General features: G+C 32.1%; 3 protein-coding genes and 1 long non-coding RNA gene across 7 annotated transcripts; 2 read left to right on the forward strand and 2 right to left on the reverse strand.

Annotated features, from left to right (window-relative positions):
- Window positions 1-712: 712 nt before the first annotated feature.
- On the forward strand, window positions 713-5803 carry LOC110656277 (uncharacterized protein At5g41620). 3 transcript variants are annotated; one of them, XM_021812945.2, is made up of 4 exons: window positions 713-1502; window positions 3095-3220; window positions 3841-5412; window positions 5552-5803. In XM_021812945.2, the coding sequence occupies exons 1-3, from the start codon at window positions 1047-1049 to the stop codon at window positions 5353-5355; spliced, it is 2097 nt and encodes a 698-aa protein (XP_021668637.2). In that variant the 5' UTR covers window positions 713-1046; the 3' UTR covers window positions 5356-5412; window positions 5552-5803. The 3 variants fall into 3 exon arrangements, with proteins under 3 accessions (XP_021668637.2, XP_057994008.1, XP_021668638.2); XM_058138025.1 differs by having other exon boundaries at window positions 1495-1502; window positions 3099-3220; XM_021812946.2 differs by lacking the exon at window positions 713-1502 and adding an exon at window positions 1856-2576.
- A 688-nt stretch (window positions 5804-6491) lies between these two features.
- Window positions 6492-9003, forward strand: LOC110656280 (uncharacterized). Of its 2 annotated transcripts, XR_002495104.2 has the most exons (4): window positions 6492-6819; window positions 7559-7691; window positions 7783-8048; window positions 8604-9003. XR_002495104.2 is itself a non-coding variant. In XM_021812948.2 (3 exons), the coding sequence occupies exons 1-3, from the start codon at window positions 6656-6658 to the stop codon at window positions 7837-7839; spliced, it is 354 nt and encodes a 117-aa protein (XP_021668640.2). In that variant the 5' UTR covers window positions 6492-6655; the 3' UTR covers window positions 7840-8300. The 2 variants fall into 2 exon arrangements, 1 of the variants encoding a protein (XP_021668640.2); XM_021812948.2 differs by lacking the exon at window positions 8604-9003 and having other exon boundaries at window positions 7783-8300.
- On the reverse strand, window positions 7687-9951 carry LOC110656278 (uncharacterized). Its single transcript, XM_021812947.2, has 7 exons — window positions 9617-9951; window positions 9371-9537; window positions 9179-9281; window positions 8765-8881; window positions 8515-8685; window positions 8109-8232; window positions 7687-8029 (listed from the first exon to the last, which is right to left on the reverse strand). The coding sequence occupies exons 1-7, from the start codon at window positions 9884-9886 to the stop codon at window positions 7890-7892; spliced, it is 1092 nt and encodes a 363-aa protein (XP_021668639.1). The 5' UTR covers window positions 9887-9951; the 3' UTR covers window positions 7687-7889.
- A 3600-nt stretch (window positions 9952-13551) lies between these two features.
- On the reverse strand, window positions 13552-15196 carry LOC110656281 (uncharacterized). Its single transcript, XR_002495105.2, has 2 exons — window positions 14663-15196; window positions 13552-14001 (listed from the first exon to the last, which is right to left on the reverse strand). It is a non-coding gene; the product is annotated as an uncharacterized LOC110656281 (long non-coding RNA).
- Between the last annotated feature and the right edge of the window lie 8344 nt (window positions 15197-23540).

The following is a 23540-nucleotide window of genomic DNA, read 5'->3' on the forward strand; positions in this document are numbered from 1 at the left end:
TTCAGTTTTATTTTTTATGAAAATCAAAAACCGTTTTCATTTTGAATTTTTAAATTTTGAGAAATAAATTATTTTTCTCTGCCTCAACTCATGATAGTGAGAATTTGGCCTCAAAGTTATCAAAGAATTATAAGTTTTCTTCTACATTTGATTGTTGAAGATAAGAGAAAAATAAAATTGAATCTGACTAACAAAGTATGATGATTAGAAAACATAAGAGATTACCTAGGGTGAATAAGAACAAAAAAGAGAAGAAAACAAGTGTGAGAAAGAAAAATGTTGCAGAGATAATTTTTATTAAATTATATATTAAATTTTAAATTAATAACTATAAAAAGTTTGAATGATAATAATTATTTTTCGTTAAATATCCACTTAAGAGTCATAATTATAAACATTATATATTAAAATTTAAACAAATAACTTCTTAATATAAATAAAAAATACAATGTTTAATTAAAATTTTTCTCAAATCAATTAAATAATATTTTAATAATTAAAATATTTTAAAAAATAAATAACAATTTATACAAATATCAATGAAATAATATTCATATTCTAAGAATTTATTTATGTCATATTATTTTTAATTTATATTATTTTTTTAAAATATTTCAAATAAATTTTATATATATATATATATATATATATATATATATATATATAACGCTATAATTAACTAATATATCCATAATAATTATTCCATGCCCTAGTTACATTGCAGAGGGAGAGTGGTGGCGGGTGACCGAACTAAATGCATGACAGGTAATCCAACCACTTTCCCTTGTCGATTTCCCTCACTCCTTTTGGCCATGGATGACTAGAAACTGCAGAAACAACATAACCATAATTAAAAACAAATCAATTTCACTTTCACTTCGCCTTCTATCCCAGAAGACTCTGATCAAGAAAGATCTTCTACACGCTTTCTACAAAACCCAACACTAAAAAAAAGCAAAACCCTTAAAAGAATGAGAGAGAAAGTAAACAACCATGTCTTCGAGTCATGAGAGACAGGGGAGAAAAAGAAGAAACAAAAATAAAAAATGAGAGCCAAAAGGGGAGAGAAAAGTGGACATGGGGCAGCCAAAAAGGAAGAGAGATTGGATGAAAAGTTGAGGAGAGGGGTTTTGGTAGGGAAGAGGGTGGGCCCTTTTTCTTGCACTCCAATTAGACCTTGGACTGCCTCTTCACCCTCTGCGCACGTTAGCATCATTGCCAACAACCAGGAGGAGCCTTCTTCTTCTACTTCTTTTTCTCTTAACAAGCCTGCTGCCACTGTTGTGTCTGCTAGAAAGCTTGCTGCTGCTCTCTGGGAGTTCCAGCATTACCCGCCTCTCTCTAAAATGCACCGGGGTGTGCATATTAATAATCACAGTAATGGTGCTGCTGCTAGTGATCCTAGGTTGCGCCGCCACCAGAACCGCCACCATCTTTTTAAGGACAAGGGCTTTGACCTATCCCACTTCTTGGCTGATCCTTCCCCTAGCTCTCCCGACCAGGTATATACACGTACATACTTTTATACTTGTGTGTGTATGGTAGTTATAATTTTTTTTTCCTATTTGGCTTTTGATTGTTTGGCTGATTCGGGGTTTTGGATTTCTTCTGCCTTGCTTTTGCTGACCTGATTTGATGTTCAATTCGGATGTTAATATAAATTATTTGAGCAGGGTCTTTTTTGGCCAATTGTGTTGATTGGTCCATTTATGTCTTGATTCATTGGGATGGCTGTGTCATTTCTGCATGATTTGTGAAATTTAGATTGTGGAGCTCATTCAATTAGGTGAAATTTCTTATCAAAGATCGTAGCTTTTTAGATTCTTTTGTGAACTTTTTACAATCGTCTTTTTAGTTGTTCAAAGCTTAGGCCATTTATGTGACATTTTAGTTGGTTGACATACCCTGCAAGATATATTTATGAAGGATATACATTATTCTGATCTATATATATTTTTGTGGAGTGTATCTGTTATTATCCAATTTAGGTTTCTCTTGTTCTGCTTGGTTGTTTTTGATATGCTGATACAATTTATTTGCCTATCGTATGGCTGCTGTAGTTTGCATTTATCATTTGTTTTCTCCACTTATTGTTATCTGTTCTTGAAGAGGCAAAAAGACTGCCAATTATTTATCATTCTTGAATCAGCTATGATGAGTCAATACTTGCACCTTATTATTTTATGTCTTACAAGTACATTGGCTACTGGCCTTCTTTGAGACTTCTGCTTGATAAAATTTCAAAATGCTTTAGAGATTGCTAAATATTCAATGAATCTTGCATCTTCCATATCTAGCACGACTATCTTACTACCAATAACTATAGTGGAAAGCTAAATGAGTTGATAAGTGATGCTACCGGTGGTCCACAGATCCTGGTCCTGATGCCACGCAAGAGAAAATGTGAGGTGAATGGCCTTTTGGTAGGCCACTCCGACGCTCAAGTTAGAAATCTTGTTTTAAGAGAGCTTTCAGAGAGTATTTAGTTAAAGAGAATTGTAGAATGAGTATGCATACCTGTCTCTGGTCTCTTGTTTGGTATTCATAGGAAAAAAGCCATTGCTTCATCTATGAAGGTAATTTTGGCTGATTTTCCAGGATTGCAAGGATGAAATCCGCTCTGCTTGATTCCTGGCGTATTTATTGTTCAGTTCATGAAATCCTAGGTCTGATTGGCGTGGTTGCTGCTCGATTATATCTTTCGTTTGCCCTGTTGGGTGAACGAAGGTTTGCTTGTCTTGTTATGTTCGGTCTTGTTTTGTTCAGTTTTGGCCATATAAATACTGTCTTGATTTTTGACTGCCATGCTTGACATAAATTAGACTTTTTTACTGCCATGCTGGACGTAATTTGACTTTTTGTCTTGGATTTTGGACGGTTAGTATCAATATGAATTTGTTGCAAGTTCCTATAATGATCGGTGCAAGTTGCTTGATATGTTTCTCTCACTGTCCTAGCTGTAGCTGTCTCTTAAGTGAATTGACTTGACCCTGTGCAAGTTATGGTTTTTAGCCATAGTAAAAGGATGAAATTTTGAGTTTGTTGGATTGAGATTTCTTTTCTGCCTTTGATCTTTTTGTTATTTCTTAACCAGCCAGAAAGTGCAGGCAGTTTGAGGAGACATATTGCTGCATCACTGATTCAGCATCATCGATCAATTGAAAGAAGTAATCGCGCTCTACAGCCTGTATCTCCTGCAAGTTATGGCAGTTCCATGGAGGTAAGCCTTAATAGATATCTGGCTATCACTAAATCACACAGCACTTAGGATTTTCTTGAAGAACAAATTTTTGGTTTTCTACAGTCGATACTTGAGTAGAATCTACTTGATGTAGAGATGGGCAAACTGATTAGGATCCATGATTAGTCCTACACTGACTTCTAGGGCATGGAACTATATTCCCTGAATTGTGTGGAATCTCTGTGTTGAGCCTCTGGTTTTTCTAGTTGTATGGATTAACTCAAGTTTATGTTCAACCTATTCTCATACTCACTGTCTCCCTCTTTCTCATTTTTTATCATCTTTTTCACAATTGTAGATTTGTATGCTTGTATACAAAGGGAGAAATTGTTACGCTCGGAACATTTCACCCTCTCTTACCAAACAGGATTAACAAGTAAAGTTTTAACTTAGGTTCAACCCAAACAAAGCATTATTATTGTCCAAATGATAACAGACTAATTCCGTTTTCATGAAGCATCTCTTATAAACTCTAGAGCTGTGCCACTGGAGAATTAATATTTATTGCTAGATAATCATTTCCATTTTTCTTTGAATTGTATTTTTTTCATGAGGGCCCATCTGCCTGTGCTCATAAAATACATGCATTTCTTATACAGGTGGCACCTTATAACCCTTCAGCTACACCAAACAGCTCATTAGACTTTAAGGGAAGGATTGGTGAGCCAAACTATAGTCTTAAAACGTCCACTGAACTGCTAAAAGTATTAAATAGAATCTGGAGCCTGGAAGAACAACATGCATGTAATATGTCATTGATAAAGGCATTGAAAATGGAGCTGGAACATGCTCGTGTCAGGATCAAAGAGCTTCTTCGAGATCAGCAAGCAGATCGGCACGAGATAGATGATTTGATGAAACAAATTGCAGAAGATAAACTAGTTAGAAAGAGCAAGGAACAGGACCGTTTACATGCTGCAATTCAGTCTCTCAGGGATGAGCTAGAAGATGAGAGGAAGTTAAGAAAGCGATCTGAGAGCCTACACAGGAAATTAGCTCGGGAAATTTCTGAGGTCAAATCTTCTTTTTCTAATGCCGTGAAAGAGATGGAAAAAGAGAGAAAATCACGGAGGTTGTTGGAAGATCTGTGTGATGAGTTTGCTAAGGGAATTAAAGACTACGAACAGGAAGTGCATGTTCTGAAACCAAAATCTGACAAGGATTGGATTGGAAGGGCTGATGATGATCATTTAATTCTCCACATATCTGAATCATGGCTGGATGAGCGGATGCAGATGAGGCTAGAAGAAGCTCAGCATGGTTTTTCTGAAAATAATTCAATAGTGGACAAGTTAGGCTTTGAAATAGAGACCTTCCTTAAAGCTAAGCAGATGGCTAATTCTAAGATTACTGATAACAAGATGCCAAGGGAACGGCGGAATTCAATGGAATCTGTCCCTCTGAATGAGGCTGTGAGTAAACCTCAGGATGTGGGTGATGAAGAGGATTCTGCAAGTGGTGATTCACATTGTTTTGAGCTTAACAAACCGAGTAATGGTGAATTTAACATGCATAGAGATGATGCTGCAGATGGGCATGTTGATGAAACTGTCAAATCTTGTCAAACAAAGAAGTTTGCATCTCGCGAAAGAATTAGACGTCAGAGTCCATCAAGCTTGCAAGTCAAATTCGAAGAACAGATGGCTTGGGCAGTGGCACCTAATGGAAACAAGAAGTCTCAGGTAGTTGACTCAGAAGAGGTAAAAGCAGGTGAAGGGAATCCAAATGAATTGAATGCTTCTCGAAAATCCGAAAATTATGATGCTAATGACGGTGGCAGCCTTGAAAGAAAGAATAAAGTTGATGAGATGCATGGGCTGAACCCAAATTATGTGATTGATAACTTGATAAGAAGTCATATTTCATCATCAGAAGCACGGAATGTGCATCATGAGAATGATGCAGGCGAGGCATCCTCCAGTTACCCAACCAAGAGAAATGCTAGTCCAGTTAGACAGTGGATGGCGAAACTCACAACCCCAGATCTTGACATTTCTGAGTCTTCTACAAAATTGCCTCCAAACTTGAAGGAAAATACTTTGAAGGCAAAGCTTCTGGAAGCACGATCAAAGGGTCCGCGTTCACGTTTAAAAATATTCAGAGGTTCCTCTTAAGCCGTTCAGAAAATGAGTTTAGAGCTCTTTTGCCTTTCCGGGTGAAGAAATTATTAGGTATATTCAGTACATATTTATATCTCTCACAATCACATGGGATCTACTCTTCGTATTATAAAAAGGCTTACATTTTTGTTAGAGAGTTACTTTTATGTGCGCTGAAAATTCACTTATAATCTTTCCATCTGTTGTGCAGGAACTCATGTTTTGTGAATATTCGACCGTACATATCTCGAATATGAATGTTGTTGTTGCATCTTCATATCGGGCTTTATTTTATTCTTTTGTAATTTGAAATTCAATTATGTATGTGGAGTGTAATGCTACTATATAGCCGCATGGATAAGACAAATTTCAAGACGCATAACAATTTTGTGTAATTTTCTAGGTTTGTCATCAGCTGAATTCTCTATGTATTATCAATTCATCTCCTAGCTTTTTAACTTGATGTGTGGGTGTGTTGGAAATGCAAGCCCACTGAAATGTGGAAATGATTTTGAACAACCCAAGATTTTCTTGTATGGAATGTATTCATATTGGATGATATATTAATGGTTAATTATATATATAGAGAGAGAGAGAGAGATTGTGAACTGTGTATTATATTGCCATATGATTTTTTCTATTAATTAATTATTTAATTATTTTAAATTATAATTAAATTATTAATTTTTTAATTATGTATATATAAATTATAAATTATTTAATAATTATCTTTTTAATATTATAACAAATACTAAGTTATAATATATTAATATATATTAATTATATTAATACATATATTAATTATTTATATTTATATATTTATACTTGTTGCATATATTTATATCTATATTATATATAAATAGATTTTAATTATTTTTATTATAAAATCTTTTAAAAAAATTAAGAAATAAAATGTAATGAAAATAAAATATATAATAATTAATAAAAATTTAAGATATATTATTTATATATATTAAAATTAAAAAATATATAAATTAAATTTATTAATAATCACGCGGCGAATTAAGCACTGCTAAGGCTTTTACGAATTTGTTCCCAAGCCAACGACCTGTCGTTGTATGATTGGCCAAAAAATAAAAAGTTCAACGACAAGCCGTTGATGACAAGCGCTTTTCACGTAAACATAGGCCTGTCGTTGGATGAAAAATGCCGCTGCTTTCTATTCCTTCCTTTAGGTCTGCCCTTGCCGATTCCTTCTCTCTCAAAACTCCTCGTCACTTCTCCGCCACCAGCCCAAAACCGAGGAGAACCAAAGGGTAATCAGCTATTGAAGGACATATAGAGAGGGAGAAAGATGGCAGCTGTTTCTTTTAGGTGGATATTGCAGTTACATAAGGACGTGCCTAAAGCAGCTCGTTTCTACTCCGAAGGATTGGACTATTCAGTAAATGTGTGCACTCTTCGCTGGGCCGAACTTCAATCCGGCTCTGTTAAGCTCGCCCTCATGCATTCTCCCAAGTAATACCCTCTTCTATACTCCATTTGTTCAATGTCTTGTTTTTGTTTGATCATTTGTCTACAAGAACAGAGAACATAATAGGACTCGCTAGGCACTGTTTATACAACATGGTAGGCCTCCCTCTCCCTTAAAATTTCCATTCGCAATTGCTTGGCGCTTGATTATTAATTTAGCTGGATGCCACCCACATTATTTCCTTGATCCTTTGGAAGTACTTTTGTTCTTTGTGAAAATAAACTGTTATTTACATCTATTCATGGGACAATTATAGCTGTTAAGCATTTCTTGAGTTATTGAAGTTCGGATCTTTGCGATTTCAGTGTATTGTTGGCAATGCATTTTTAGGCCACCAACAAAGTGGTGTATAAGCAATTTGCATTTTGTTCAACTGAGTAAACCTTGGGGGTGGGAGGTGGATTATATGGTTAATGCAAAATTCAGCTTCCCATTAACTTCATTGGGATATTGAGATCCATGTAGAGTGGAAACTAGATGAAGAAGCTAACACGAGTTTCACTTCAACAATATTTGCCTAGAATATATATTGCTGAAACTCTTCCCTCGGGAAATTGGAAATTTGCCACTCGAGGGGGATGTCATATATGGTTCAAAAAGATAACACCCGGGCTTATGTGTCATCATTTATAGAAAATTAATTATTAATCCTTTTTTATCATTTTATTTTGGCATATGTTTGCACAGCTCTAGTTTGTGCCAGCTTCTAACGCACTTCTACAGTGACCACATTGTGCAGAAGGGATATTCTTCTATGCTATCATTTACGGTGACTGATATTAACAGTACAGTGACAAAACTAATTGCCTTGGGTGCTGAACTAGATGGCCCAATCAAGTATGAAATCCATGGAAAGGTAAATCAGCTTAATATCAAGACATGTGAAAAAATCTCTCTGAGTCTAATTATAGTAGGTCTACTGATATCATACATATTGTTTCTATCAGGTTGCAGCCATGCGATGTATGGATGGTCATGTATTGGGCCTCTATGAACCTGTATAGAGATTAAAGTTATTTTCCATAACAACCAGTGGAGTGGCTGCTGGCAGCTCTTATGGTGATGTGTTCAACTCTCTTTCAGACGTGGAGAATACGTAGGAAACTTTCCCATTCTTTGGATTTCCCTCAATAATTGTTAGTGTTTGATCATCCAGATCTATCAGAGCCGTGCATAGCGTGTATAGGGTTGGACCTAAAATATAGCCAATATGGTAAGTATAAACTATTGAAGATGAGAAGTGTTCATAATATTTTATCGACTACCTGAGTACCTGTCATGTAAATTGGGTATCTCTTGTCATCCATATCGCCAAGAAGTGACAGGAAATCATCTTTTGTTCCTTTTGGTAGTACAGTTGCTCTTTCTTGCCTGCTTGTTGAGTTGTCATCTTGGACCTTTGCATCAAGCTAACGATTTTACTTGATGAAAATAACTAATTGAAAATCCGTGTTAAATTGTTTTATGAGCTTGCATTTGGTGAAAAAGCCAACATGCTTCTGTTTCATGTTAACCAATTGAGATTCACCACCTCAAAAAGGATATAGTTTGAGCAAGTATTTTATTACCAATTTTGTTTCTGGCTCTATCTTTAATGTGGTGAGGAAAGTTGCCTTAATTCAGGAGGGATCTGTTGCTCAAAATTGACTTAACCTTGTTCTCTGAGTGGAATTATTTACCTGCTCAACTTGAAGATGAAGATACATATTTGCATGGAAGAACGGTGTTCCTCTGACCTCACAAACTGAAACTCGATTTCTTGATGCAGTTTCAACATTCAGAATCTTGCGTGACCTTGTATCTATGAGATTATAACTGTGCCCTACAGAAACTTCTGATGCATGTATTCTCTGAAGAGAGAATCCGAGTTATTAACTCCATGATCAACTCTAATATATCCCAAAGAAGTTAAAGACTGCAAGATCTTACCTTCAATGCATCATCAATGCTGTTGGCTTCAAGGAGGTCCCGTGAGATAAAGTTTCGTCCAATTCCACCAGCCACGATCTCACCTTCAGATGGTGGTACTGAGTTCAGTGTAAATGCCTGATAGGATTCGGAGTGGAAGTTGTACTTCAAAAATTCCATTTCTGAACTTCTGTAAGTTGTACTTAAAACCAATTAAATAAAGTGAAAACATCAAATGCAGTAGGATTTTTCCTCATGAATTAACGTGCAAGGTCCAAGCTTTCTAATGATGGATGTATTGTAAGTTCTACTTTTGATCATGGATGTCCAGTGGGTCAGGTCTAGAACCCTGGTGTGTTTGACCATATCAGCAAAGTATAATTCAGTCCTGAACCTTCCCCCAACAAGTCCATGGTAAAATGAAAGACTTATTACCAGTCCATGAGTGTTGAACCCAAATGCACAGCTTGGAAGTTCTCCAGCATACGTATAACCAACGAAGGATTGTCCGTTCGACAAAGTTGCCCTGATTAGATAGCTGCAAACCACACAAGAAAAACTAACATTACATACCCACAAAAATCTCTCGAATTAGATTAACTAGATTGATATGATTTCAAAACATACGTGTGGCCGACTAGAGCAACATTTGCATCCTCATTATGAGCTGCGATGGCCATGCTATCGCTAACAACGAGAACATCAGAACAGTCATCTGAAGTGTCAACCTTAGAATTTGTTTCTGTTTTTGGAAGAAAAGGAAGAATCTCCTTCCTGAAGTTGATTAGTATCACCTGCACATGAACAGTTGATTCGTAATCTCACTGATATATATGCAAGATACAAAAATGATCTTTTGAATTATTATATTACATCAAGAACAGGGACCCCACTTCCTTCTGCAGTCCCTATTAGCTCATCCCAATATCTTGGAAATTTCTTTCTGTTGTTGTCTATGAGAGATCTAATCAATGGTTGTGACTCTAATGTTTGAGCGAAAGGAAGTAGCTGATTTTGAAGAATGAGATCTCTGGATAACCTGCTTCTTATCTCATTAGAAAACCTCCGCCCTATTGAGAAACCCATCTGGTAGGCGTAGTTACAGGGTCCAACTTCAAACATCTCCAACTTTTTTGCTTCCATGATAGAGCTCCCCGTGGCAGCAAAACCTCTATGTGGCCAATCTGCATGATAAAAGAGTACCTTATCCTTTTTGTTATCTTCACATGTATACTTATTATATTCTTTTCTGCTGGCAAAGCTTACGTCAATTACATTTTTTATTTTCCTGTACAAACTTGTGAAAGGGACTGTTATCTCTACTTGAAATTTGAAAACGCCACAACATGGGTGGCTTTATTGGACAATTATTTGAACCTGTGATGACCTCACTGATATCTAATGAAGAAATGAACTAGAATTTTACCTTCTGGAAATGCCACTAATTTGTTTTAAAAAAGTAAGCAAAAAATGGATCCTTCACCTATAAACATTATTGCCTTGTAGACAATAGCACTGAAGAACACTCAAATCTGACCTTTATGCTCGAAAACTCTTGGATATTCTCTTTAAACATTACTTTTCCTGACAATTTGGGGATCTATTTGCTTTATTTAAACTCTAAAGTTACAACTCAGGACTGCCTCCCCTTCTGTCTGAAAAGGAACAGCTTCGTAGTTCATTTCAGGAAAGTTCACATTTTTCTGCCGCTGACTAATAGTTTCATGCTTGTAATGATTACCAATCAACCATATGTGCTAAATATAAAAGGAAATAATGAATTCAGGGTCCCAGTTTCTACAGTACAGATATGAGAAAGAAAAGCTATAATTATCTTTGGGGTTGAGAATTGTTCTGGTTCCACTCTCACAGTAAGAGGAGCGAGTTTCCATTTTTCCACTTAACAAAAGTTATATATTTCAGTGTAGACCGGCCTGAACAAAACAAGGCTAGAGTCTGCTTCCTTTGTACGCGACCCATTTCCTCTCTAAGCAGCTCGGCTTCGAGGGTTGCTGCCGGCAGTGGCCCTTTGCTCCTCATTTCCTTTTCTTAGTTAATAAATTTTTTTTTTTCAGATTTATGGATTTTTTCTTGAATTTATTTAGTTTTTCCCTTTAATGGATATGGCTTTATAGAATTTTTGTATTTGTCATTATGATGGGATATTTAAACTTAGAATAAGAAATATTTTCAGAATTTTTTGAAAATTCTTATATCATTTTTGAACAATAATATCTATTAAGGTTCTTGAATATTTTTATAGACAATAGAGAACATCTGAACCAATTTACTCAACATCAACACGTTTCTTATTCATTTATACCAACTGTGTAAGCAAAGGTGAATAAAAAAAAAAATCTTTTTTAAATTTCCCATATTTTTGTAAAGATATCTTTTTATTCTTCAAGCTTTTTTTATGAATATAAATGTATGAGCAGTTTAATGTACTATATGAATTTTACCCGATAAATAATGAAATCATCTATTTTTAGACTGGCCACATTCAAAATCAGACAATAATGGAATCGGATTTTCATGAATTCAAACCAAAATTCAATTATTTTTCTGTTTTTGAGTCAAATCAAAATGAATCAGTCTGGTCTAATTCAAAATCAAATAATATCTAACTATAATAAAACTAAAACTGAAATTAACACTTTTTGAGTCCGATCCTGATCCTGCATAATAATTCCATGGACCAACGCATGGATTGGCTGGGGTTATTTCAGGGCTACTTGCTTTGGCAGCAGCTTCTCACTCCATACAAACAATTATCTCTAATACAAGTGCTAGGAGAATATCAATATTGAGGAATATGCAGAAATAGTGCTAATTGGTAAGATATGATTCTGCTAATTAAATAATCCATCTTGAAAGATAATTAATACACCAAAAGCTCTGTTATTGGTAGCTAGTAACCAAATACTTAGGTGGATGAAAGTCTCCTGGTAGCTTTAATATATAGTTGTCTTGCTCACAATGAGAATGTGATTGATCTTTTTTTTATTATGCTTTGTATTCAATTGGCCCAAAATTTAATTGAAAATGGAAAGATCTTCAAATTGGCAGACATTGAAGAACAAATTAATTAGCACAAATTTACAAATCAACTTTCAAATTATTTTAAAATAATATTTGCACGGTGCATATGAACTTTCATCTTTGATATGAAATTTTCTTTACATAATCAAATGATGAAAAAATCCCATATAGGCCTTCTTTGTTGACATGAAATTAAAAAAAAAAAAAAAGTAGCATTAGAGGGAAGAACACAAATTTAATTTGTTTTGACAAGGTGAATTAAGTTTGGGTGGAGATATTATCAAATCATAAAGATGTTAGGTAGAGTAGCTGAAGAAATTTTCTATTTTGTCTTCATTTCCTAGGAGTAGGGCTTGGATTGCTTGGGCATTGCATGTTGCTCTATATCTTCAATCGGACTCATAGTCAAATTCACATCCCTCACAAGATTTAGCCTCGTATCTTTAGATGATGCTTGATAAGACAGTGTGATTATTAAGAAATTAAACCAGTTCGTTTAGACTAAAACTTTTTCCAGATGGGTTGGAAACATACAGGCGCCAGAGAATAAAGAGAGATCAAACTTTAACAATACTCTTGAGATGGATCTTTAATTATGTTCAACAAAGCTCTTGAGTCTTGCTGATGGATCTTGGCAAACCTTATTTTGCTAAAATTCTTTGCCAAATCTTTGATCCAGCTGGCAACCACAAAGATTCCCAAACAAACCTTGGGACCACTAGGGGACGAACACGTGGAAAATTTGCATACCATCAAAGTCTATTAGTTTTAAGTTAAAGATGGTGCAAAATGATCAATAAGGGCCTGAGAAACAGCCGTTGGATTCTGGAAAAGTGGAAAGAGACTTGCAGAAAAAGCTCGTATCCATATTTAGCATATTGCCAGTGGGCTTAGAGAGGCAAAAGAAAGAGTAGTTTTTCTAATATGCAAAGAGTAATAAAGAGCTTAAAAAGAAGCATATATTTGTGGTGGGAATTGTTTTCTTCTTGCAGAGATTCTCGCTTGGGTCAAGGAGAACCACAGAACGCAGAGTGGCACTGGTCATTCAATGCCTTCAGGTAGGGGAAGCACCAGAGAAAAAACGCAATTTTTGTAGCAATACAAATGAAAAAGAAACCACTTGCAGTAAAATTGTTTCTCTTCCTTGACCAAACTAGTCACTAACTATAAATATTCTAGGGTTTCACCCAGGGGTCAACTATTAATTGTGACATTATTAGATTCTCAGCAAATAATTTTAATATTCAGTATAATTATGTTGGCCATGTTAGTCTTATCCCCTATTTTCTTTTCTTAAATGGGATCTTCCCAAGTGGATTTTTGCTTTAAAGGAATCAAATCTAAGCGAAGAGCACAAAGTATACTCATGTACCTTTTCTTTCTTTCTGATATCCATTATGATAATAATGAAGTATTTAAAGTTATTAATTTGATATAAAATATTTAAATCTGGGTGGATCAAAGAAAAATCACATTAGAGAAAATAAATAGATGTTGGGAAATATAGAGGGGAAATTAAAGACATTGTCTATCTTTTCCCAAGACTTCAGTTTCCATTGCCACTGCTAAAAGGCATCAAGACAAAAAAAACCAGGGCTTCAACTTTCCCTTTCCCCAGACTCATTCAGCCAAAAACATCTTAATCTCAAGATTTCTCTAAATTGCGAATCAAGAAAACGACCTAAAAATTTTGGATCTTTTGACTAAAAGAAAAGAAAAACAAACCCCATCGATAGAATTCACATAAAGAAAAGGACAGCATGATGAATAGTTTCAATCTGTAACTATGTATACAGTACTCAAGTGAAGAAGAAACTCAAGATAAGCTTTTGTTAGCCAAAAAAGAAACTGGAAAAAATACAATCTCTACTCATAAATGAGTTCCAGCAAATAAAGCAAATCAGATGGAAACAAGAAATGAATAGAGCTCTTCTAATTACTTTAAATTAATTAAAATTTTAAAATATCCCTCCTGAGCCACTGCTCGAAACTCATTTTGAGGACATTTCGGTAAATGAACCTCTGGAAGACATGTCTAGCCCTTCTAGGAACTTGTTGCCGAGCAAGACCCAAGAAGCTATTGTCGAGGAGCGTGATGAATCTGTAAGCTTATCTCCTTCATGCGGCTGCCTTTCAAGGGTAGCTTCAAAAAAACAGGCTGCAGCATGATAAAAACCCTAAAAACCAAACCCTTGTTAGCTCAATATTTGTTGTTCCTGCGAGAAAATTTTGCAGCTCAGCTGCCATTTATTTAAGAATGTAAGTTGCTAATTAGAGCGAGTAAATCTTATATTTTAAGCTTGCCATATCCCTTAACCCTAGCTCAGCAAAAGAGAGATCAGATAGATACGGGGAAAACTATAAGAAAAAGGCACCAGCACACACAACATATACCTTGGAGATAATAAAGCCTCTTTTTCCAGGTCGCCAAGCAAGATAATAAAGCTTAAAGAAAAGTTGAAATGGATAAAGATAACTCAAATTAAAGAAAATGGATAAGTTGAAGGTTCTCTAGCATTACCTCATAAGCATCAAAGTGCTTTATACCAACAGCATTGACAGCCATAAGAATATTAAATTGTTAGGCATATATATATATAAAATATTGGATTAAATAACAGTAAAGGGAGCTCCCTTCAGTCCAAGTACAGGAAGCATAAGATTCAATTTGTCTCCCGCATCATTCACTCATTTACTGGGTAACTTTCTCAGCTAGCCTTTAACTCAGTATTTGGATGAATGAGTCGGCAGCTAATTAAATCCCATTGCCCACCGTGACTGGACTGAAGAAAGCTCTCTTAACTGCTCATCAGTCATTACTCCAACACAAAAAATATCAAATGAAAAAAATTATATTAGATATTTGTATGTAAATACCTAACTGATGCAATATTCTTACGCATATCTATCCCATGAAACCCTCTGATCTGAACCCCCCATATAGCAACTGACAAAGATTGCACGGATGGAAGCTGAAAGGGACTACCAAATTTGAAATCGTTAAGAGAAAGAACAAGATAGAGAAGGTTGAAGAAAGCGACTATTCAAAAGAGGGTAGCTCAAAGAAAGGGTCAATGGAGGAAGGAGAGGAGAGGAGAAGAGAGGAGGCAGCTTCTATCACTAGCTGTAGACAACTCATCCAAGCATCTCATGGATCTGAGAGTGGAGGTATGGATTTATATAGCTAAATGCAAGGCAGAGATCAAACAGCAAATCATTTCTTTTTGAATAGTAATAACACAAATATAAAAATACAAATAAAAGAGAAAATAAAGACATTTATTCTCATTCTTCCTCTTCCCATCCCATGTAGAACCCTCCTACCAATCCCTTGCATTGTGGAGAGCCCATCACTGCCTTTGCATATGCCTTCGGTTTTTAATTTTATTTATTTATTATTAAATCCATGGACTGTACTTTCACCCTAGACATATGTAAACTGTACCTACATTCCAACCCCTAATATTGCTGGCCAGGGTGTGCTTATCAGAGACAATCTTGCTCATATGAATAATTATTTTTATTAATTAATTACTGCCACTAATATTATTTCTTAATTTTAAAAGTTATTAAGAGTTTAATAATACATTTTAACTAAATATTGTAATGTCAACTAAAATTTTTTTAGTTTGAATTCCAATATTTGTTCTCAATTTTTTTTAAATTTCTCTCGATTAAAAATATAACTATACAAGTACTCACATAATAAACTTTGAAATAAATCCAACATAGCTACTCAATCTCAAATTGCACTAAATCTTCATTTGTTTCATGAAAAAATAATTTTTTAAAAATATATATATTTTATAAAAATATTTTTTATTATTTAATTGTAGTATTAAGTTTATGATATATGTTTACTAGAAATAAAAAAAATAATAATACTAATAAATCTACTGCTAGGGTTTTTCGTGCAAACCCTAGCTATTTTGACAAGTCCTTAGTAGCCTTTTTGTGTGTTTCCATTGATAAATTAAAATTAATATGCCAAACTTTGTCTAATCCATAATATAATCTTAGTAATTAAGAGAAGATGCGCTCACTATGAAAGTGATTTTTTTATTAATTTTATCGTGGCATATGTGTCTCATACAGAATCTCAACTGTAGTGTTCAAAAAATTATGATTAATTTTAGGCACTTCCGCTCCAAAAAGCCAATTTGTACAGTTCAGCATTGCATTCAACTAGAATTGCAAGTACAGATCATGTCTATATGTTAATCCTGAACGCAACCTACCTTTTGCACCCTAGTAAAATGCTTGTCTCCATTAATATATTTAAGAAAAAGCAGAAAACCCTTTTTCTTCTTAAAATAAAAAAAAAGCAAAAAATTTATTTAGTTCCTTAAAATTATGTTAAATTGTCATGCGATTCTTTAAAGTATTTTGAGTTAATTAAGTTATTTAATTTTTAAAAAAATTAAATAAATCCTTTAGATTTTAAAAATAAATTAATTAGGTTCTTTTAATATTTTATAGGTAAATAAACCCTTTAATTTTTAAAAATAAATAAAAAAATTAAATTATAATTTACTTTTAATATAAATCTAATCAACGCCAAGTATAAAAATTTTTTAGTACATAGAATTTTTATCAATAATCTTATGTATTTGATTTATAATATCATGAAGCAAATTGATAAGTTATTATTTGCAAAATGGTTTAGGAGCTTATCTACAAAAATTTCTCAAACTTATAAAAAATTTATTGAATCATTCGATAAAAGTAACTTATCAATTTACTTTAGAATGCAATAGATACTTATCAAGATGTTACAAATTAGAAAGACAATAAGAAAAATTTCATGCACGACCATAGCTGGATTTATATTAGAAGCAAATTATAGTTGTTTTTAATCTATTTTTAAAATTTAAATGATTTATTTATTTTCATAATAGTAAAAGGTTTATTTGATCTATATTTAAAATTCGAAGTACTTAATTTTTTCAAAACTTGAAGGGCTTGTTTGAATTCAAAAACACTATGAGAATTTATATAACTAGTAGCCCATATTTTAAAAATCAAAATAAGCATTTTATCTTAAAAAAAAAAAAAAGCTCTTTCCAATATAATTAAAGAATTTTATAAGTCAGTAACAACTTCAATATTTTTAGTCTAAAATCATAATTTTATGAATATTCATGTAAAAAAAGAGAAATTGTATTTAAGTGTCTTCACATAATGTTAAAATTAATTAATTGACTACATTATCCAAAAACAAAAGGGGTTATATTCAACATGATAATTTATTATTAGATCCTATAGTTAAAATTAACTATACTTAATGTTTTTTTTTTCAAATTTAATTAAAATATTCTTATATTTTATAAAATCAAACTTTTAAATATTTCTGTAAAAAACACGTTAGTGAAATTGTTTTACCTTTAATAATTTATATTATTTAGTCTATATGATTTTAACTATTTATATTATTAATCATTGTAATTTTAATCATCTGTATTATTTAATCTCTATGTCCAGGACTAAAAATAATTTGACAAACATTTTTTTAACAAAAATTTAATAAGATGATTAAAAAAGTTTAATTTTATAAAGTATAAAAATATATTAAATAATAATTTATTATTAAATTCATGTAATTTATTAAAATTAACTACTCACTTTTATTTTTTTTTAAATTCAATTAAAACATTCTTATATTTTATAAAATCAAACTCTTTAATTATTCTATCAAAATTTTGTTAACAAAAACTATTCAAATTATTTTTAGTCTTTGTCATAGAGATTAAATAGTAAAGACTATTAAAATTATAATAATTATTAGTAATATAACTATAGGGACTAAATGATATAGATATTTAAGATTAAAATAAATTGACTTATATATTTTTTGATATAATAATTAAAGGGTTTGGTTTTATAAAATATAAAAATATATTAAATGAATTTAAAAAATAAAAATTAAATAATTAATTTAAATAAAATACAAAACCCTAATAATAATTTACTTACTCTAGTCAAAATCTGAAATAAGTAGAGGTGGAGCGGAGGAAACAGACAGTGAAGGGTGGAGGAATCACCGAATGGCACCATAATGACGATAAGGAAATAATGTATATTTGTGCCAAAAGATCACATCAGATTCTCAGTCACTTACTGCAATCACTGTCTTGTCAACCCAAAAAATGAACAGGCTGCCTACACTTGCCACCTTTTTCCCCACTCTCCATTCTCTCAAAACCTTCACCAGTGTTCTTCTCTCTCATTTGCCAATTTCACGTCCATTTGTCCAATCACAGCCCTTTTTTTTTTTTTCTGTCATCTGTGTCCATCCATCTAATCTATTCTGCCCAATATTAATTAATTACTATTTATGTCTTCCTATAATTATTATCGTATATAGTTTTATTGGGTATTATACTCCTTAATCATTCCTTTACACTTGAGCTTTGGTTATGCCATTGGACATTTTAAGGTTCACATTCATGTTTAACCGATTATTATTTTATATTAATTGTCCATCATTGTTTTTTTTTTATATAATAATATATTGACATGCAAAAAAAAAAACAATACCAAGTATATTGATTTGAACAACTTCTAAGTAAATAGAATTAATTGAGAGTGAGTATATACTCAATATTCTCTTTGTATAAGTGTGAGTGAACTCTTATTTAAATTTGAAATATATCAAAGAATCTCAATTAGAGTAAAATTAAATTTTCAAATAAAATGAAATAAGATGAAATATGTATCTATCTGATAGAGTGTTGACTATATACAACTCAATTCAACTTAACTCAACTAAACTTTTATCTTAAAAATTTATGATACAATATAAAATAATTATACATAATATATATACTCCTTTTAATTAATATATATATATATATATATATATATATATATATATACATATAAAACTTATTAAAAAAAATTTTCAATAATATATTATTATTTATTTTCCTTATAAATTAGATCAGATTAAAAGAAAGATATTCCTTCTCCTGGTACCATCTCTAACCTATTTACTTTTCTCTTATTTTCTCTCTCTTCTCTCTATTCCCTCTATCTCTACCATAAGGAAATTTTTTCAGTTTAAAAAATTTGTGTTGTTTTTAATTTATAATCAAAACTAGAGTTAGCTTCCGCTTAGATTTTATAATTAATTGAATAAAATTAATTATTGTAAAATTGCTAATGTATCAGCACACAGATTAATTATTCCATAGAACGCAAAGATCATGCAAATTAACCGAAAATCAGGGAAAGTTTTACGAAAATTAATAAAGTTGGATCAATAATGCTGTACTTTGAATTGCTCTTATTTTCATATCGACTCAGAAAAGCACAAGACACAAAGATAGGCAGACATGACGCAATTCAAGGTCATTTCACTGCTATAACTGTATAACATCACTATAACTATTTTGAGATGCTTCTGTGGGACAAATGCTTTGGATTTTTTTTTTTAAATTTCCAATTATTGATATATTAACAACTCCTTAAACATTCCATTAATTCACAAACACAGATTCTCATGCTTCCAACACTTATAGAAAAAAAAAATGATGGCAATTATAAGAAAATAGTTTAACAAATCTGTTCAAAATATTAATTGGAACATATATATATATATATATATATATATATGTGTGTGTGTGTGTTCATGTCTGAGATAAGAAAACTCCATATTAAATAAATGAAACTAAAATATAGATGAAACATAATGAAATATAGTTACTTTAACGTTCCTTGTGAAATGAGGCATGGAACGAAAAAATTACAAAAAAATTATAAGAGTTACGAAAGAAATTCTGAACTCATATTGGTCATAAAAGGAGTTCGTCATCTTAAAATTTATGTTCATTTCTTGTCACAAATATTCACTTGTAGCAAATTATATCTTAATAGGTTTGTGTAATTTTTTTATCACATGTACATTTCTCTTGTTAGCATAATTACAATAATTAGCATGATTATAGGAGATTTGTGTAGCATAATTATAGCAATTAGCATGATTACAGGAGATTTATGTAGCATAATTATAGCAATTATTATTCTTGTCTAAATTAGCTCATATTCTCATGTATAAATAGATGTAATATCTCTGTAAATCATATACAGACAAATACACAATCGTTTCCTTCGTTACTTGTATTCTTTCTTCTAACATGGTATCAGAGCCGTAAAGCTTTTATTTCTAATTTCTGGGGTCTCTCTTCTTTCTCTACAACTTGTTCTGCCTCTGTTTAAAGTCACTAGTTCCAGTGACCTTTGAGTCTCACTGCTGCCTTAGGAAGGATCACAGTAGTGTTTTCAGATGATCCTCAAAATCCGGTGGCCGGGTTTTGTGCTAGTGGCATTCACGCACCACTTTTTGGTTTCTGGAGATCTCTCATGCGTTGACAAGTGGCGGCGCGTGGCTGGTCTATTTGCTGACCGGTGCTTGCTCCGACTTCGCTCAAGCATTTTCGGTGTTGGTTTGATCTTCAAAGGTCTCAATTTGCTGTTGTTTAATTTATGCTTCAGTTATTTGCCACTGTTTTATACAACTTGTCAGGAGTCTTGTTTATCTCACAGTTACTCGACCTAATATTTCATATGCTGTTCATCTGGTCACCCAGTTTATATCTGCTTCTCGCTCAACTCATTTCTCTGCAGTACTTCGAATCCTTCGTTATATCAAAGGCACTCTTTTTCATGGTTTGCACTTTTCCACTACCTCCTCCCTAGTATTATCTGGCTACTCTAATGCTGATTGGGCTAGTGATTTGACATGATCGTCGCTCTACAACTGGTTATTGTTGGGTAATTCTCTTATCTCTTGGCGTAGCAAAAAAAAAAAGCAAACTGTTATTGCACGTTCTAGCACAGAATCTGAATATCGTGCTCTTGCTGATGCTACATCTGAATTACTTTGGTTACGGTGGTTATTACCTGATTTGGATATCACTCATTCTTCTGCCACAATGCTTCATTGCGATAGTAGAAGTGCCATACAGATTTCTCATAATGATGTATTTCATGAGCGTACCAAACACATCGAAATTGATTGTCATTTTGTACGTCATCATGTTACTCATGGCATCATATGTTTGATTCCTGTCTCCTTTGTCAGCCAAACCGTTGATATATTCACCAAAACGCATCCTCCCGCTCGCTTTCAGGATCTCTTAAGCAAACTCAAGTTGGCACTTGTGCTACCACCTTGAGTTTGAGGGGGAGTGTTAGCATAATTACAATAATTAACATGATTATAGGAGATTTGTGTAGCATAATTATAGCAATTAGCATGATTACAGGAGATTTGTGTAGCATAATTATAGCAATTATTATTATTGTCTAAATTTGCTCATATTCTCATGTATAAATAGATGTAATATCTCTGTAAATCATATACAGACAAATATATAAACAAATACACAATCGTTTCCTTCATTACTTGTATTCTTTCTTCTAACATCTCTAATGATAGCATTTTTCCAAAATTAAACTTTATAAACATGAACTCCTATTTTCACAATCACACCTGCTAAGACCACAACTAATTTAATTAATAAAATATATATAGACTAATTTACATCTTAATTTAATTAACATCTATAATTTCTTTTATACATTATTTAATATAATAAGAATTAAAATAAAAAAAAACTTAATATTTAAAAACTTAAAAAGGAAAAAAGAAATTCTAATAATCTACGAAGACAATTTTCACCATTACTTCAAATGTGCCTAAAACAAGTAAACAGTGATGTTCTGAAGCAAGAACATATGTTTACATCATTATAAGTGATTAAAAAACTGAAACAAATTTCATTAAGATATCATAAACTAAAAGTAAAAGACTAAATAAAATCATAGAACCAAAAGATGATCAATCCTCAATCAGTACACAGCAACATTGCCTCTAATGTATATAAAGCTTTTGGGACACTACTTTAACCTGAAATTAAAATAAAAAAAAATTAAAAGAAATAAACAAATATAAATTCATAGTGAATAAATAAAGACAAAAGAAAAGAAATTACCAATTGTAATCAAAACAAATCACAGTGAAGATTCCCTTTTCTTCTCCTTTTTTAAGTTTTAATTATTATTATTTTTTAATTTTTATTAAATAATTTATAAGAAAAGTTACAAGCAACAAATATAGAATATTAACCAAATTAACACAAACAATAATATATATATATATATATATATATATATATATATATATATATATATATATATATATATATATATATATATATGCTGCGATAATTTTTGACAAACTCTATAAATTGAGTTTACGATTGTCTTTATTAAAATACATTAAGTCAATTTAATTTACTTTTTTCTTGCATGTATTTCATTATCTTTTTTATTATTATTATCAATGTGAGATATCTAAAATTCTCTCCTTAAGTGTAATTAAACTGAACTCAAGTTCATATATCAAATTGTCACTTAAATTGTATGCGGTGGACCATCTAGAGTTTGACTTCTTCTTTTTAACTTGGCTCCGCATGTATCTAATTTTTTTATATATACTCATGATCTACTTGGATCTAACTTGTTGCAACACCACCAACCCTGACATCTAATAGTTCCCTTTCAAATGCAATTAGATTAAAAACTCAAGTTAATATGCAATGAGCGGTGACCCATCTAAGATTTGGTCTCGTAATGAATTTATACGAGTTTAACTCGTTACAGCACTGCCTATCATATATTTTTTAGTGTAAAAAATGTGGCATGCTCTAAGAACCAATGTAAAAGTTTTTTACTTGAAAAGTATAAAGAAATGATGACAAGATCCATGTGTGTTGAACTTGGGATTGCTTCATGTGAATGAGTTCTAACAAATGTATAGCTCATAATTAATTATTCTAGCCGGCCTATAATTTAACTCATATCGCATGTTGTGAGGGTTATAATCTTGATAGCTCGATTTCATATAGCCATAGCCATCATGCAGACGTAGGTTTGTGTCATTCAATGGCTTAAATAATTGAGTTGTGTATGAGTCTTACACGTGCGTCAAAGCTTTCTAACCAGATGGGAAATTGACTCAGAAATTATAAAGGAGATTAGAGATCGATGCTATGGGAATTATTGGCTCTTGTCCATACAATATATGGTATCAATAATTGATTTTTTTAGTAATTATTAACTTTTTTTAATATTAAAATATTATATAAATACGAGTAAGAAATTTATTATTTGAAAAAAATTAATATATTGAATTTTTAATTAAAAAATATATATTATAACAATTAAAACCTTATCTCTTGGCTTCATTTATTTGCAGCTATGTATAAGCAATTAATTAATTTGCAAGTGCTGACACAAGGAAATGATGAAAGCCAGATTTATGTTTATAGAAATGGGGTATGAATCATTAATTTTGTATAGTTGAAGTTTTTTTTTTTTCGCTGCATCATGATGTGTAGAATTGAAAAAATAGTTGATCTTAACTAATTATTAAGACTTGGCGAGGAAAATTTAAACAAAAGTTTGATTAGGTTAGGAGACAACATTGACATTCAATGATCTTCTAAGATATTTCATGTATCCTCCGTGGGGGCTATGCATTATGTTGCGTCTCATTACTCTCTTATCTCTTCGTCAATGGGCAAAAAATGCTCATCATGCTATTTTGTCACTTATTATCTCCAAATTCAACTTCATTAATTATCTTATTTTCTCTTCTTTTAAAATTTTAATATATAATTACCAAAATTGCATTTAATATAGTTGAATTCACCCATTGCATGGCATAATAAATTATAGCTAAATCTAATTG

The sequence above is a fragment of the Hevea brasiliensis genome, chromosome 16, assembly GCF_030052815.1.
Source record: "Hevea brasiliensis isolate MT/VB/25A 57/8 chromosome 16, ASM3005281v1, whole genome shotgun sequence".
Classification (NCBI taxonomy): Eukaryota; Viridiplantae; Streptophyta; class Magnoliopsida; order Malpighiales; family Euphorbiaceae; genus Hevea; species Hevea brasiliensis.

What these genes read in the sequence shown, in the direction of transcription:
- LOC110656277 (XM_021812945.2), top strand. Translation starts at nt 1,047, where the DNA reads ATGAGAGCCAAAAGGGGAGAGAAAAGTGGACATGGGGCAGCCAAAAAG. An exon ending in CCCCTAGCTCTCCCGACCAG is followed by an intron (nt 1,503 to 3,094) that starts GTATATACACGT and finishes TTTCTTAACCAG; the next exon opens with CCAGAAAGTGCAGGCAGTTT. An exon ending in GTTATGGCAGTTCCATGGAG is followed by an intron (nt 3,221 to 3,840) that starts GTAAGCCTTAAT and finishes TTTCTTATACAG; the next exon opens with GTGGCACCTTATAACCCTTC.
- LOC110656280 (XM_021812948.2), top strand. Translation starts at nt 6,656, where the DNA reads ATGGCAGCTGTTTCTTTTAGGTGGATATTGCAGTTACATAAGGACGTG. An exon ending in GCCCTCATGCATTCTCCCAA is followed by an intron (nt 6,820 to 7,558) that starts GTAATACCCTCT and finishes GCACTTCTACAG; the next exon opens with TGACCACATTGTGCAGAAGG. An exon ending in AGTATGAAATCCATGGAAAG is followed by an intron (nt 7,692 to 7,782) that starts GTAAATCAGCTT and finishes TGTTTCTATCAG; the next exon opens with GTTGCAGCCATGCGATGTAT.
- LOC110656278 (XM_021812947.2), bottom strand. Translation starts at nt 9,886, where the DNA reads ATGGAAGCAAAAAAGTTGGAGATGTTTGAAGTTGGACCCTGTAACTAC. An exon ending in GTTGCTCTAGTCGGCCACAC is followed by an intron (nt 9,282 to 9,370) that starts GTATGTTTTGAA and finishes TGTGGTTTGCAG; the next exon opens with CTATCTAATCAGGGCAACTT. An exon ending in GGTTCAACACTCATGGACTG is followed by an intron (nt 8,882 to 9,178) that starts GTAATAAGTCTT and finishes GAATCCTATCAG; the next exon opens with GCATTTACACTGAACTCAGT.